The following is a 17,419-nucleotide window of genomic DNA, read 5'->3' on the forward strand; positions in this document are numbered from 1 at the left end:
TTTGCCTGCTTGAAAGAGCCCTTTACCATTCATGAACTCCAAGATTTCACTTCACATTTCCTTCTCTTGGATAATGATGAAGACATTGATAAAAATGGCTCCAGCATTAATACCTGGGAATCTTCTCTGTTCTGAGAATTCCTGTGAAAAGGTGTACATCTTGGCTAGCAGTTCTGCCATTTCTCATCCAAGTTAGGTGAGGCCCCTGCTCCTGGTGACCTCATATCTTATTCACCTGCCAGCTCTAATGCTTCCTGCACATCATCCTCAGACTAATTCAGCTCTTTTGACATACTTGCTACAAAGAGCGCACTCTGTGGCAATCTCCACTGCTTCAGCAGTGAAGTCTGACAAGCGAAAATTTTGTTGAACATTTCTCCACAGCCCTATCAAATCAGAGATTACTTTTTTCATTCCTGCCAGAAAGCAGCTCCTTGAGTTTTCTAAGGTGGCTTCCTGCTTTTGATTTAAAGGACTTCCCACAATCAGTCTGAGCATCCTTTGCAAAGTATTCTCTACACCATCCTTCTTTAATTGTCAAATTCCTGTACATTTAACCTGCCATCATTTATGGGCTTTTCTGTTCTCATTTATAGACACTTTCCTTTTCTCTTTGTTTTTAAATACTAACCTTTTCTCTGTTATAGCCTCCTAACTAAAAGCTGTACAGAGCTTTTACTGAATGGAAAATGCCACATCACAACTTTCCATGACCCAAAGCATACACACTGTATTGTGAAATGTTAGTAAGAAAGCTACAATTCCACTTGCCTATTCTGATAAAGCTGCCTTGTTGTTATTAATCAGCTTACCATTTAATCTCAGTAAATCTCCAATAAATTCCTCTCGCCTCCTAAAACGTTATACAAACTCTTTGCTGATGGTGAAGATTCATGAAAGCAGAACAAACGTCTTAATTTTCAGATAAGAATCTGAATTCACAGCATCGGAAGCTTTATAAATCCAAATTTCATGAGGAATGAATTTCTTTATTTTCATTTAAGGAAGGAAGGCAAAATAAATGAATGTGTGTTAAAGAAAAAACAAACCAAAACAAAAAAACTTCTGTGTAGCGACTTGATGTTGACAAATGTCCCAGAAAATTCTAACGACTAAACTGTTATTCATGTGAATTAAGACCAGAAAAGACCTAACCTGACATTTTGCACAAAATGTTTAGAATTATCCTACTGGACAAAACACTGGGAACAGCATTTTCCTGTAAATGAACAAAAGTCTGTAAGGAGAAACCAAAAAACCTCATTCCATTTTTAAGAATGAGGTTTTTGTGTTCTTCAGAGCACCACATACAAAGCTAAGGCATAGAATAAAATAACAGTTAATATTCTTGGCTTACTTAAATTTCTGTTTCTGAAAACACAAAACCATGTGTGAACAATCTAATCAAAATAAATACAACACCAAATACACTAAAACTTTTCCTTTATGGTTACATCAGTTGACTCCTACTGTGGAGAAACCCATCTTTCTTTTCATTTACAATACAGTACAAAAAACACCTATACAGAAACCCACACAGGCTGCAAGTTTATCTTCAAATAGTCAGCTACCCTCCACTAAAAATGGTTTTACCAGGTAAACAAAGTAATAATGGAAGCAATTTGGTAAAAAATCAAGTACTGAGGAATACTTCAGTTGGCTGTGAACACACTGGTCTGAAAACTGCAATAGACAAATATTCATTTTTCTGGACAATAATGTGATTCATGCTTGCATTAGTATTCAGCATCAACTGGAGTGTCAAACTAACAATATCTTTTTGTTTTACAACTGAAAACAATCAAACAGATCCAGTACTAGTTGACTAGCAAGTCTGCAGGTGTTAATATCTGAACACACTAACCTTTAGCCCTTCTACTTCACTTTCCAACTCTTTAGAGTACTGCTCACTCTTCTCTCGCAATTTCCTGTCTTTGGATGCTTCAGCAGCTGCAGCTTCAGCTTGGACTTCCAGCTACAAAAATACATAATTTTTAATAGGCAGAATTCTTACATTTTATCAAAACCTATTGATGATTTTCAACAAGAAAAACAAATTTTAAGCACTAACCTGGACACTTCAAATTCTTAGAAAACAAAATTGGTACTGTTTGAAATAACAAAGACGTAAAGATTTACAGATAACATTCAAAAAAATACATTTTTTGGAAAACCTTACATAAAACTACAATTTCATAGATTCTAAACATTCTTCTCACTACTTACTTCTTTTTTAAGTCTCTCTGTTCTGCGTAACTCTTGCCTTAAACTTTCTACTTTTTGCATCACCACTTCCATTTCTTCCTCCTTATCTCGGAGCTGGCGGGCAAGCTTTTGTTTTTGAGAGTGCAAGTCTGTCAGCCGCTCGTTCATCTCTGAGAACTCCTGCATTGCCAATTTCCGCTGGCTGTGTGCATCTTTCAACTCTTTGGCTTGGGATTTTAATCTGTCACTAGACTCTGCCAGTTCCTACAGTTTAAAAAAAGAATTAAGTAATAAACCTAGAAAGCTGCAAGGCCAATTCTCTGGATGTGCATCTAAAACCTTCTCCAGAGTGAACAGAAACTACACACTCATTTCTTCTGATAAATGCATCTACAATACAGATTGTATGCTTCTATAAATAAGGTAAGAAGCCAGGTTTTACTACTGAAGTGAGTTAAACTGCATAAACTTAATCAAAGTGTGAATTTGCTTTTCAATACAAAGGCTTTCAAGCACTCACATTAAAACATAAAAATACCTTGCTATCTTAAAAAATGTCATTGGCATAGTTTTTCATGAACTACGTAAATTAATAAAAATAATAGCATTCATCTCAATTTTTAAAAAAGGCTTCTGCATTAACTAAATGGAGAACTCTGGTCTATGAAAATTTCTCCTTTAAAAGCTTCTAAAAACTGACCTACCCATGGCAACAATCATTTCTACACACTATACCATAATATAAATTTTACAGAATGTTTCAGGCAACAAAACACTGTGTTTAACAATAATATATGATAATCATTCTTTTACAAGAACCCACATGAAAAACACAGCCAGTGCTGTGATACCCCTAGAGTGAAAAACCTTCACAAAGCTTGCTGTTGTCTTAGATCTGTTTTATTACACTATGAATGAAAGATCACAACAGTTAATATGGTTTAATGATGTTCAGCCAAATTAGAGAAGAACAAAGAAGCGAGGAAAAGTAAGTCCAAGGACAAAGTGGCAGGAAGAATTAATATTTGGCACTGTTGACATTATACAAATTTAAACGCATTTCCTGAGGTTTTTTAAAGATGTCCAAATGACTACGGTTTTTTTTAGAATAGAAATAGTACTTCTTAGACAAACTGGCAGTTCTCAAGGTTTTAAAAACCTTATGAGTTAAAAGAAAAAGTGTTAAATACAGATGGCAGGTAAACATTGAACGTGGACTCTACAATACTGTGCTAATACAAATCATGATGAGAAGCAAACTGATGTATTTTGCACCGAATTGTATTTTCAAATTGATTTAATCATGAAGGCAAAGTAGCCACAGAAGTCAGTATGTTATTAAATAAGAAAATGAGGAATTAGGGAGATAGAGAAAACTAAAATTAGAAAAATAATTTTTCAGTCTTCATATTTGGGTAATTTTTCACATCTCTCTTCTTGGAACATTTCCATGCCACATCCCTAACAGTAAATTCTGAACATTTTTTCCCTGCTACGGTCTCACCCTTATTTCAGATTAAAACAGTTGTCTGAAATAGTTCTTCTCTTCTCCATCTCCTAATCACTCTAATTATCATCTTAATCTGAGACTATAAAACCTTCTTTGCAACCATTCTGCAATTTGGATCATAGAGTAGTTTACTCTCTGGAATTAGTCACTTAGGACCACCCAGCAATCCTACATACAATGCTTTAAATACTGTCCTTGTCTTAAAAAAAGTCAGAAAGCTAAGTAGGTCACATTAAACATTTGTTACCTACTCATTAATTTTACACTCAAAGGTTATTTTAAGCAAAATTAAAAAGTAAAAATAGTCTTTAGGATTTAGAATAGTCACTGACAAAACACTTTTACCTTATTAAGATCTTCCCTCTCTTGCTTCAGTGTTCTGACTTGTTTCTCAAAAGCCTTTATTTGTCTGGAAGCATCATCCAATTCCCGCCTTGCAGTGCTGGCCTCTTCAAGTTGCTGTTCTAGCTGATCAGAATCTAGAAAAAGCAGCATATTTCTAAATATGTTAAGGGAAAAGTTATTCTAGAATAGCATACTCTAGCTGTTTGAAGCCTCTTCAGTATTTATTTTGGTTTCAAATTAACACAAACTAATGCAATTCTTACCTGGCTTTATAATAGGGATTAGGTGGTTTCAACTACCATATTTGCTTTTAACAGAATAGAATAGGTCACAGCTTGATGCAACACAACGTAGAAAATGACAGCTTGTCTTTTCACATTATAATAATCACACCCTACACATAATTCTGTACTGCATGCCATAACATGACCTATACATTTGACTTCTGCACACCATAGAATCATAGAAACACAAGGCTGGAAAGGACCTACAAGATCATCTTGTCCAACCGTCCTCCTATCACCAATACTACCCACTAAGCTACTAAATTGTATCTCGTAGCACCTTTTCCAGGCGCTTCTTGAACAGCACGAGGAATAGTGACTCCACCAACTCCCTGGGCAGGCCGCTCTAGCGCCTGACCACTCTTTGAGAGAAAACGTTTGATTCTGCTATCTAATCTAAATCTCCCCAGGCGCAACTTGTGGCCATTTCCTCGAGTCCTATCATTAGTTATCTGAGAGAAGAGGCCAACCCTCTACTCATCACAATCTCCCTTCAGGCACCCCCCAGTGCACTCAGCCGCTCCTCACAGGACTTGTGCTCCAGGCCCTTCACCAGCTTCGTAGCCCTTCTCTGGACACACTCCAGTGCCTCGATGTCCTTCTTGTAGCGAGGGGCCCAAAGCTGAACACAGCACTCAAGGTGAGGCCTCACCAGAGCAGAATACAGGGGGACGATCACCTCCCTGCCCCTGCTGGCTACACTATTTCTAATACAGGCCAGGATGCCATTGGCCTTCTTGGCCCCCTGGGCACACTGCCGGCTCCTGTTCAGCCGAGCATTGATCAACACTCCCAGGTCCCTTTCCTCTTCACAGTCTTCTAACCACTCTCCCCAAGCCTATAGCGTTGCATGGGGTTACTGTGGCCAAAGCGCAGGACCCGGCACTTAGGCTTGTTAAACCTCATCCCATTTGCCTCAGCCCAGCAGTCCAGGCTATCCAGATCCCTCTGAAGGGCCACCCTACCCTCAGGCGGATCGACACTACCTCCCAGTTTGGTGTCATCTTCAAACTTACTGAGGGTACACTCAATCCCCACATCCAGGTCATCAATAAAGATATTAAACAAGATAGGCTCCAGTACCGACCCCTGGGGGACACCACTTGTAACAGGACGCCAGCTGGACTTAACTCCATTAACCACTACACGCTGGGCACAGCCCTCCAGCCAGTTATTTACCCAGAGAAGAGCGTACCTGTCCAGGCCACGGGCAGCCATTTTTCCCAGGAGAAGACTGTGGGAGACCGTGTCAAAGGCTTTGCTGAAGTCTAAGTAGACATCAACAGCCCTTCCCTCATCTAGTCTGGTCACACGGTCATAAAAAGAGACGAGGTTGGACAAGCACGACCTGCCTTTCATGAACCTGTGCTGGCTGGGCCAACAATACTTAATGATATCGTGGTACTTAATGTATCTTTCCTTACAGTGTATCATAACTATAAAGAGTTTCCTCCTCCCCATAAACTCCCCCAGAAAGGATCAGCAGAAGTAACCAATGCAAGAGAAAGCTGGTAAACATTATCCTATTGATACACTTAAAATTAACTTCAGAAGATTTTACTTACTTCTAGTATGAAAATCATTTGTGTTTATGTGATCTACTTTACTACTATAAGTACAGCAAAACTACTACATCCATTTTCTTACTGTCATTTATACAATGAAAGTACATTTCTATGACACAGCTAAATAATGTCATATTAATACTCTCAAATGCTATAATATAAAAAGCTGGCATCCATAAAATATAACAGAAAACTGAAAATTTCTAGATAGTGTTTTCTTTCTAGCTTGTCACTTAAAAACACATATTTAAAGCAAGATATATGTGAAGGTGGGTTAATTCTGGTTTCTGAAATCAAAGGCAAAATGTCTTCATATTTCATAGTTGTGGCAGGACTTCAGACCATATGTATTTATCCACAGAACAAGGACCCATCCATACTGTTGATAAGAGCCTTTTCCAGCCTTTTCATAAATGCAACCCTAAGAGACTGACTCTCAGGGAAATCAAATAAAAAAAAATACATTTCGAGGAACTGTAATTTCTGAAACACAAGAATTTTATAAGCAAAAGAATACCATTACCTTGTACTCATACAAATATTCAGTACTGTTCTAATTCATTAACTCTTGTTTAAAAATTTAAAGGAATGCATTTAAATAAGAGATGTAGCTCAAAGACATAAATTATTAACTTGGCTGCCTTACATAGGCTACTTTGAAATCACCAGCAAAAAGAAAGTTTATATATGGCTCTGCTGATCCAAGATAAATCTCTCCTCTGTGCATGAACTACTTTGTTCCATAGCTCTGTTTTCTTCTTCTGTTCCTGCCTTTTACATATTTGGCAATGTTAAAGATTCCTCAAAGTTTTCTCCTATGTAACTTACAGAACAAAAATTACAACTTTGACCTCAAAAAGTGAAAGCATATGCTAGCTTGTCATTACCCGAAAAAATAGGCAGACAAAAAAAAAAATCTTATTTTTCTAAGGTTCCACTGGTTACACTCTTTAATTTGACACAATTTTACATTCATTTTTATTGCCTTTTTAAATGGGTGTTTACACTTACAGTTCAAGAAGAGGCAGCAAAACAGGTTAGAGTATAAAAGCTGGTTGTAACATATGAGTAGTAAACGGTAATTTTCCTTCTAATCATTCTAGTTGTTGCTCACATTTTAGCTAATATATGCAAACACTCACTGTAGGAAGTTATTACATTACATTTAATTGCCCAAGAGATGAGCCAAAAGCATAAAGTTCAGCTCTGCACCTGAACTGAACCTTCTTAAAGTTCATCAGTTCTAGACTTGGAAATATAGATATTTTAAAGGTCATCCAGTGAACTGGAAACTAGCTCCCCTAAATCTGGGTGCACTCAGACATGACCATCATCCGGTTTGTGCCTGTCTTATGTCAACAACTTAGTTTTAAAATCTATTTCTTAAAAAAATAAAAAAAAAAAATACACCACACACACCAACCATAAGATAAGTAAAATACAACATTCTCTCTACCCAATTTTATGAAATTAACTTGGATTACCTACAACTCAAGGCACAAATGAGTGCCTTCTATTTAGTGCCTTTAATGTCTGGACCTGGCAAGGCATTCAAATATATACTGGGAAAGTTATGTGGTGACTAGGTGAATTACATGACTGTACGTCTTCCTTATTTGATCACATTCTTCACTTCCAACCCAAAAACCAAAAGCGTATGTTGTTTGTAGGAATAAATATATAAATATGTATGTGGCATGAAACAGAAAATTCTTAATGGTACTTAAGGGAAAATAATATTAATTAATATTCTCAATATTAGCTGCCTTTACCAGACACTGAATTCTTTTATGAATAGAAATGGATATCAGTTGTGTTGGAGAATGTTCCACACCTTTTTTATTTTTTTTTTCAATACCAAAGAAAGAGTAATATCTGCAAGAATGAACTAAAATCTGAGCTGCAGCTCCGTAAGTCAAGAGGAAAATATAAGTTAAAGCTGTCCTTGTTGCATTTGTATAAATGCATGGTCCTACGAAAAAACTGTTCTAATGAATGTTGGTTTTCACTGGTCCCAATGAACCAAAAACAGAGCTGAGGGTTGTTGCAGGACAGAGATTTCTGATCGTGTCTTGCCTTTCCTCGTTACAGCAACAACTGGAAGGACATTTGGCTGGAGAGCAGCTTCACAAAAACCTTTGTTCTGAGACAGCACCAACAGGACATTACTCAGATTAGTGAGATCCTCCCTGAGCTACTTAAGCATCATTTTTTGGACGTGAACGTGGCTTATGGTACAATGCAAAACTGCTACATCATGCCAGAGAAGCTGTCCAACTGTACATCTGTAACAGACTCTTTCAGACCACACAATTTTAGCATAATATAACCTATGTGCTACAGTCTGCAGTTCATATACAGTGTGCTTCTGCCCCGTAACATAGCAGCAGAGTCTAAACACAGCAACTAAAATGTCTGGAAGTTAATTTCCAGTTATTCTTTCTATGGGTGTCCCTGCTGGCATTCCTGAAGGAATTGAATGAAGCTTTTTCACAAATACAAACCAGAACAACTCTTTTTTTTAGTTTCTTTGACCCTTTTCTCACTGCATTTTCCCTTGCCACAGGTAACCTACAGTTATACAAGTAGATATCCATCTACCGTGTCTGATTTTTCTCTGATAAAATGCACACTTTCTCCTGTTTGGGTTGACAAGAAAAATAGGATTTCTCCTCCTTCTTTCTACATTCCTAGTCTCAATACCTAACAATCTCCATCAATCTTGTTAATTTTCCTAAATAAAAATTATCCTCACTCTAGAAGTTCTTAAAATATGGTGAATCTGGGAGAGTAAGCATAGCAAAGATGAATTTGGATGTATTGAATTTCCTTGACTCTCCATAAACGTCCCCAGTAGCCTCTTTCAAGACACAGGATACTGCACTAGGTAGATCTTTGCTTCTAACGAGTTTGAGAGTTCTAAAAAATCATAACATGACATTAATTTAAGAAATTCAGCTCTTTACCTGCACAAATTTCAAAAATGCTTTTCAAGCTTAAAGTACTTTCAAGCTTAAAGTACTTTTTTGTGCGTGTGTGTTGGCGAGGGTTGTTTTTCTTTCTTATTGAATTGTCCTTATGTCAACCTTGAGTTCTTGCACTTTCCCATTTTCTTCCCCATCCCACTGTGGGCAGGAGGAGTGAGCAAACAGCTGTATGGCGTTTAGCTGTCTACTGGGTTAAACCACAAATTAAATATTTTTCAGACTGTTAAAACTGCTAGACTGAAGTCTTCATCCCTCAAGTTTGTTTAGCCATGTAAGCAAGAATCAATACCTTCCTTCTTTCCAGTTTACTATCTATGTACCTGCATACAAAGCGAGAAATGCTAAGGTATGCTACAGTGGCTTATAAAAGGACAGCAAAGTGACTTTGACTTGTAAAAGGACAGCAATAAGTTATGATAGAGCAAAAAATAACCAAACAATTGCTCTATCTATTCCCTGCACTACATTCTTGGAGGAAAAAAGCAAAACAAAACAAAAACAAAAACAAGGAAGCACAAAGGAAACTGGTCACGGTTTCAGATTCTTAGGTAGAGCCTGATTCACATCCATGTAAATTAGCAATACCACAATTTAAAACCAGTGGAAATTCACCACTACTGGTAATAGCAGAAGTCACTGAAATTTCCTTTCCCTTGCAACTGAAATTACTCAAGTACTAAGTACTAAGCTGAATTTGAAAAAAATGTTGCACTACAACTGAGAAGCAAACAATAAAATGAGAAGTAAAAATAGATAGGAAAATTCTTTAAAAGGAAAACACCGGGGGAAAAAGATCTTGTCAAAGTATTCTTTACTGTTACAGTTGTTACATTAATATTTATAACTTACCTGTTACCTGTTTCTTCAACTTTTCAATTTCTTCTTTTAAGCTTTTAATTTCTAAATCTTTGCTTGCTGTAATTGGGCCATCCACTGTTGAATACTGCAGAGCCTGGACTGTCTGGGTGGACTCTAAAAACAGATGTAGAAGAGAGGAACCAATTACATGCCTGACATCTAGGTGGTCAGAAGGATATTACTGGTTAACTAAGACATGCCAAAAAGCCCCTCTACTGAGGCATTTTACATGTCTGCACTTAAGGCCGTATCCCAGACATTAACACCTAACGTGCAGACTCAAAACCTTAAAGCAAAAACAGCATTAAGGTAGAAATTTAAATTATGATGAATATTTCAGAAAACTACAGTTGCAATTATTATTAAATGCCTCTACAGATCTAATAAAAAAACATGTTTCTTTTTTCCCCCCAAACAATAGAAAGCAACATACGCCTTTGAGAATTCAAGAACCACATTAGGTTACACAGTCATCTATGTGTCAAAAATCTTTTCCAGTCTCCAGCAAGACCAAGTCTTACTCCTGTAAAAAACTATACATGTCTACAGATTAGGATGCTATGATTTCTAATTTCCAATGGCTAATGGCAATTTTTTTCAGGATGCTATGATGCCAATTATTTTCAGGATGCTACAATATACAATTTCTAATGCCATGGGGCCAATTACTTTCAGCAACTGTCAGCTGGACAAACTAAGTTCTTACAGATTTTTAGAATTAAATCTTTATGCCAGAATGGTTATTGAATCTTTACGCCAGAATGGTTATATAAGAAATAGTGCAAGCAGTGTTAGCATGTTTTAAGAAGCTGCATACATACGATATTTCAGGCATAAAGACTATCAGAAGTTTAATATGTCAACGGAAATAAGAGATTTTTTTTCTTCTAGAAATCATTCATGAGTTATATTTTTTTTCTCCACTGAATAAACTGTGCTTCACATAACCACAAGCTAATTAAGTCAAAATCATGACTGAAAGATTTTTCTATGATACCTTGCAGTTTTCTACTAAGTTCAAGCTTTTCCTGTTCTAGACGTCTTATTCTCCTCTCATAAGCTTCTGTTGCTAAACTGTCCTCCAGAGTTCTTTGAATACTCGCATCAAGATCCATGGAGGGTGGTCCAGCTGTCAGTCTGAGACAGCTGCGGTCTGAAAGCACACTGGGAAAGAAAATTAAACAGTATTTCATTTTACAACAGGATGTGTTTAAAATTTAAAAAACAAACAAACAAACAGTAAAGTTGTTTAAATTGTGAATAACTACGTAAATCATTACACAATAAAATAATAGTTTGTCAGTATGTGCTTAATAAAACTTGAATTCATTTCTACCTAGCATGACTGATATCCCCAATGCGTTTTTAATAATATAAAAGTGAATAAACTCCTGATTAAAAATGACCATTACAGACAGTCCAAGTTAGTTTCCAGATAGCAAAAAGTGACTGTCTAGATACTTAATAAGATTACAATAACAGTTTATTTTAAAATTATTCATCAAGTTTGCCAAGTACTTTAATTATAACAACTACAACAAATGGTGTGAAATTATCGCATGAAAATCTGAGCATCTATTTATCAGAAATACTATGAGGCCTTGGTTCTGTGTATACACATTTACACACACTGCTACTTATGCAAATAATCTTTTTGAAGTCTACAGGTCATCTCACATAACCAGTACTAAGCACGTGTTTGCAGAAACATGCCTGGCCTTTCAATAGTTGTAATCATTATTTATTTATTTATTTTTATAAATGATCAAGGAAGAGTACATAGGTTTTCTTGTTACTGTTTTATTTAGCAGTAGAGATGACCGTGACAAATATCACATTAATACAAAATATCAATTAAGAGTATTTTTTTGTTGTTGTTTCCATTCAAACTTAGAAGAGTTCCAAAGGACTAGAAATAAAACAGTTTTTAAAGACTTATAAGCCAAGTTCTCTCTGGGTCCACACATCTGGTCTTATCTTTGCCATAAGTGGTCAACTTCTCACACTGTCTGAAAACCACCATTTTCAACATAACACCTCTGAACAGAGTTGTTGACCTATACACTGAAGTAAATTTTACCTGCAGAAGGTTCACTATTTTGGACAAACAGCATTTTAGTTTATTCCCTGGTAATCTCCTCAATAAACCACATTCTTTTGTTATCTGTTTATAGTGGGTTTCAGAGAGAAACAGGATATTATGCAACTATCCTACTGACAATTTCAGAAATCTTACTTACCAGCTACTCGTATATGTGAAACCCACAAATGGTAAATGATGGCCAGAAAATGCAGTGTGTGATGGTGGAGGCATTGTCTCCTAGAAAAATAACATGACAGTTGAGCAAGTAATATCCCACTGGATTAAAAAAATAATAAAAAAAAAGTTTAATCATGTGTGAAGTGTTAGTGACAATATCATATTAACTAGATTCTCAGTCATCCTTATATACAGCTCAAATATGAAATGGCATCACTTAAATCTACCTATAACAGCAGGCAATATATAAAAATATAACATGCTGGCATAAAAATGTTTTTCTGATTAAACAGGCTATCATTGGAGGAAAGCAGAATATAATGAAGATTAAAAGACAATTAACTCCTTCCGTTTTTCAAGAAGCTCTTAGCTCACACAGTATTTTTTAATTCCCTCTTTTACTCCTTTCTGTTTTTCAGTCAGCAGGGCTTTTGACCATAGATTTACCCCTTTCCTGAGTAGGCTCTCTCTACTTTGACAGAACAATAGTATGACATTTTCTAGAAAAAAAGTATTATAACAGAGTTTTCTAACCCCATTAGTGTTTTGAACATTTCTATCATCATTGTTCCTTTTCTCTGCCAGACAAATCAATAAACTACAGACAACTACAAATCGAGACAAATCTTTGAGTTTCTCTTCAGGCTAAAACAACCCTGTTGCTACATTTCTGGAACCCTTATGAGTTCTAATATTCTTAAGTATACTGTTAAAAGTTTCCTGTTTAATCCCAAGATGCAAGGTTTACGTTGTTACACTAAAGGTTGCCTCCCAGTCTGTCTTGCATAATGCCTGCTTACATAATGGTCATCAAAGGCAACCCCCTGTGAAGAAGCATGTGACCCTGAGAGTGATAAAGCATTTGAAATAAAAGAAAATGTAATGCTTTTTTTTTTCCTGAAATCAAACAGAAAAAGAAGAAGAGAACCAGTTGTACATGTTTTAATGTAAAATTTAGCAGGACAGAACAGGTAACAAGACTGTATTCAAAAGAAATCCAAAATTACTTCTTTGGTGGTGATATCAGCTATATTACATCACAAACTTGACCTTCTAGCAGAAAAATAATCTTCATATCAAAAAAGGCCCCTAGATAGGAGAAGCTTAGACAGTGTGAATAAGCTACAAAAGGTAATCAAGCTTTACAAAGACCTGCTACAGGCAGCATCCATTTTTACCACCCAATCCTGACAGCTGTCCCTGGACAAAATAATATGCAAACATATTGGAAGACCGTATAAAAAAGTTGTAACATAAAAATAGTTGTGAAGGGAAATGAGCAATACCAGATTCAAGTGGAGAACAACTGAGAATTATGACTGCTTCATATACTGTAACCATAGAATTTACTACTTTTCATATAGTTCAAGTTGAGAGTTTTTCCACCTCTTCCAGATATTTTGACATTCCGTATAAAAACTGGCAAAAAAAAAATGTAAAAAATGCATGTTGTTCTATGCAGCTAGACTGATTTGCCTAATCTGTCTACTTGAAAGGAGTAGACAGATACATACCTCTACCACTGGATTTCATCTGGTTTTACTGTGCTGTTGGAGGAATGGGAATGCAAACAACAGTCACATCCTGCCTATATCAAGTCATCTTGACTAAAGCTTATCTGTGGGTCCAGGAAGCTCAATGGAACTGAGAAGCATAAGCAGTTCAGAAAACAAAAGCAAAAACAGTGCAAATGCTTCACCTCACATGCAAGCAACAGATTTCTGCACCATTCAATAAATAAAAATGCATTTCCAAAGAGATGACACAAGGCATTCCTCTGATGCTAGGATCCCTATCATCTGTCAAAGGTCCCATTTAAAAGCATAGAAACACTAAGATTTTTAACATCTTAAAAAAAGATGTTAAAAAAGATGCAACTTTTTAGTTGCAAGCTTTTTAGCAAAGGCTAAATTATTTATGTCTCACTAAGATTGCTCCTGAAAAAAAAATAGCTGTAACATTTTTCCTAAACTTTCCCAAAGTTCAACTTAAGTCAGAAAAGAAGCTTGAAAAATTTTAGTCAGAATGAACTGAGGTTTGGCAGAGATACAAGCAATTACTAATACAGTGCTCCAACAAAATGCATTATGCAAACTTAATACAAATATCAACAATGTTCTATTAGAAATAGTGTCTTGCAGACTACCTACATGTAAATATATTATTATTTTAAAAACTTGGACACTAAGAAGTTGTGACTGCAAATAAGTCATATGTGTGAGTAAGATGTAAAGTTACAATGACTGTACAATATTTAACAGAAATTATCCCTACAGATCCATACTTGAAGGATCAGACTCCAAGCTATGAATTTATACCCCCCTACAAGTTCTTCAAAGCTTCATTTATTTATATTTGTGCAGAACATCATGAACACAGAAATAAACTGCCATTATTACATATGTTTTGTTGTAAAGTATAAAACAAAAACAGATTTCTCAAAATGTTAATTATATACTTACAGAATTTTTTAAGCAATCATCATCCACATCAAAGTTTGATGTATCAGTGGGGCTGCTGACTTCTGGGATGTAAGGTGCGTCACAGTTTTTAATGTTGTCCCAATCAATCCCAGCAAAAAATGGATGGTTCTTAAAGTCTTCTATCCCATTTTGTCCAAGTCGATGTTCTCTGCTACAAATGAGCCTTCGGATGAGGTCCTTTGCACTTTCAGAGACATCTGTCACTTGAGCAGGAAACTGAAACCTCTCCTTAAAAATTGAAGTAAGAAAATAGTTTATTACCAACAAAAAGTTAGAGAAATCACTCTTCTGAGTGAAAATTATTACGTAGAAAAATAAATGCGCAAATATGCAGGTTCTTAAATATACACAGTAAGGTTTCTAGGTAAAAGACTTCTGACAAAGGAGAGAAACTATTTAAAATTTATCTCCTAGATTTTCTTATTTGAATTTCTCTTAAACTGTTGGATTCTACAGCTGCCTCCAAGTGGAAGAACATTTAAGAATCTGCTGCATAAGCCAACCAATAGAACCAACACAAGAAAGTAACACAAAAGGAGCAATACAACGTATCCAAGACTTGCTCCACAGAGTGAACTAGCAGCCATGTTTCCAAATCCACATTTTAGCTTTGAACTGCTTTATCCTAAAGCAAAGTCATCTGCAATCCATAACCATAAACTCTATACGGAAACATACTTTATGTTCTACATTTATAAACATTGACATAATTATTACATAAAGCCTCATTTTTAAATACACCTCCAAGTTACCCTATTGCTTATTAAAATTAGCTCAGAGAGAGACAGAAAGAGAAAATGCACTAACTTTGTGGTTCATTATTTTCCCATAGGTCTCCACCAAGGACTCAGCATAAAAGGGTGTTTCTCCATAAAGCATTTCATACATGCAAACGCCCAGGGACCACCAGTCACACTCAGGCCCATACTTCCCTTTTCCATCTTCCATGGCCTGTAAGATTTCTGGAGAGATGTAGTCTGGCGTTCCAACTGCCACTGAAGATTGGACCTGTAGAAGTTACATTTGCAGGACTAAAATCAACTTCCATCATTACAGACACTGCTGCTTGTGGCACTGTGCATGTATATAAACTTAGCCTAGTTTAACCTAAACACAAAAAAAAGCTTCTAAATTTATAAAAGAATACTTAAGCATCCAAGTTACTTCATTAATAGGCATTCCAATGACATTTTTTGATAAACTCTTATGAATATTTAATAAAAGAGAAAGAAGAAACTGCCAATGCTTAGTCTAGAGTTGTTATTGATTAATTATGTTTTAGGGCACATATCATGCCCTGGAGTGTTATATTTGAGATAATATATATGACTACATATATTAACCTAAGCATTTTATAAACAGTAAGTCCAAACAGCATGCAGTAATATTTTGAACTGAGGCTGGTTACATACCAATACCATTACAATTCCATTTAATTTGACATAAGGCACCTTTTCTCTTTATTAACATATATTTTAGTGGCTAGCAAAGGACTGAGGAAAATTTATGAATATATCATTCTTTCTAATTTACCGTTCCATCTTCCATAAGTTTCAGACAAGAACCAAAATCTGCTAATCGAATATGTCCATTCATATCCATCAAAATGTTGTCTGGTTTAATATCCCTGCAAATAAAAAAACATTTCAGAATTAGTCCAAAAATGTATTGCATAACATATAGTCCAATCATTAACTGCAACACTCTTTATCATTGAAAAACAGAATGGAACACTATCACACATCATGTAACAAAATTTTTACCAAGGGATATTTCATGACAGGAGCTGTACATCAAATCATACAATGCATATTGATTTTAGTGAGAATTGTGTAGTCAAACTCTTCTCATCTGTCACAGGTAGAAAAGACAACTTTATTAGCTCTGAACTACAAGTATACAAAACTTTAAATCATCTGAAGAATTTTAGCGGTGCTCTCAAGTGAAAGATGAACACAAACACTGAAGACATAAACTATAAGTTTTACTACAGAACAAAAGTTAATGAAACACTAAAATAACTAACAGATTATTAAAATTAATGTCTTTCTTCAGCATTTTTCTCTCACATCTCAGCTCACTATGTATGTCTGTCATACTGCTGAAATGACCAACAAAGCCATTGTACAGACTGCTACAGCTTTGCTTGGCCAAAATCTGCAGCTATCCTACTCAGGTCATAATACAAATGGAAAAAACCCTTCTAAACATGCATCATAATAAACGCTCCTTATTTTGCAAAATTGATTTTTTTTGTCTCATGTTTTACAGATACCCAAGTACACTGAAATATAGGTAAAGTGTAGCAGAGTAGAGGGGGAGAATCACCTCCCTTGACCTGCTGGCCAAGCTTCTTTTGATGCCACACAGGATACAATTGGCTTTCTGGGCTGTAAGTGCCCATTGCCAGCTCATGCTGTTGTTCTAAACATTGCTTATTGAGAATTTATAATGGCAAAATTAGAAAGTCACCTTGAGTGGCATTACGGAAGCAATTGTGCAAAGCTCTCACCCTGTTACACCCAGTTATACACTGTTATACGCAGTCAGTGATAGTTAATATAGTACCATCACGTTGTTCTGAAGAAAGATTACTTTGTGAATTAGGGTTATCATGTATCAGTACAGCCATCAGTTTTATATCAGGCTTTTACTCCAATAAATATTTTCACTTGGATATATATATGCAATAACTCACATGTTGCATCTGGCTTTATAAACTACCTTTTATAAATATCCATTTATTGTAACTAACTTCAATCCTGATTCACTCATGACTTTAAAAAGTTAATTTACAAAAGCAGAAACATTATTACAATTTATTTCCCCCCGCCCCCATCTTTTCAAAGCAGTATTTTTATTTTAACTAGAATTGGCACAGGCACCTGACCACCCATGGTTTGAATGCAGCTGGGTTACCAC

At 35.8% G+C, this 17,419-nt stretch overlaps 1 protein-coding gene across 3 annotated transcripts in view; it reads right to left on the reverse strand.

The window, feature by feature from the left end:
- The window catches only part of CDC42BPA (CDC42 binding protein kinase alpha), a 162,398-nt gene that overhangs the window by 62,386 nt on the left and 82,593 nt on the right, over positions 1-17,419 (reverse strand). For 2 of the 3 annotated variants that reach the window (XM_035564799.2, XM_035564814.2), the window contains exons 7-15: positions 16,031-16,124; positions 15,305-15,505; positions 14,477-14,725; positions 11,995-12,074; positions 10,752-10,918; positions 9,746-9,868; positions 4,061-4,194; positions 2,227-2,469; positions 1,865-1,975 (exon numbers count right to left, since the gene is read on the reverse strand). In XM_035564799.2, the coding sequence (XP_035420692.1) occupies positions 1,865-1,975; positions 2,227-2,469; positions 4,061-4,194; positions 9,746-9,868; positions 10,752-10,918; positions 11,995-12,074; positions 14,477-14,725; positions 15,305-15,505; positions 16,031-16,124 (1,402 nt within the window). The remainder of the gene's footprint in view (positions 1-1,864; positions 1,976-2,226; positions 2,470-4,060; positions 4,195-9,745; positions 9,869-10,751; positions 10,919-11,994; positions 12,075-14,476; positions 14,726-15,304; positions 15,506-16,030; positions 16,125-17,419) is intronic. The other variant, XM_035564806.2, reaches the window with a different exon arrangement.

This window comes from Cygnus atratus, chromosome 3, assembly GCF_013377495.2.
Source record: "Cygnus atratus isolate AKBS03 ecotype Queensland, Australia chromosome 3, CAtr_DNAZoo_HiC_assembly, whole genome shotgun sequence".
NCBI lineage: Eukaryota > Metazoa > Chordata > Aves > Anseriformes > Anatidae > Cygnus > Cygnus atratus.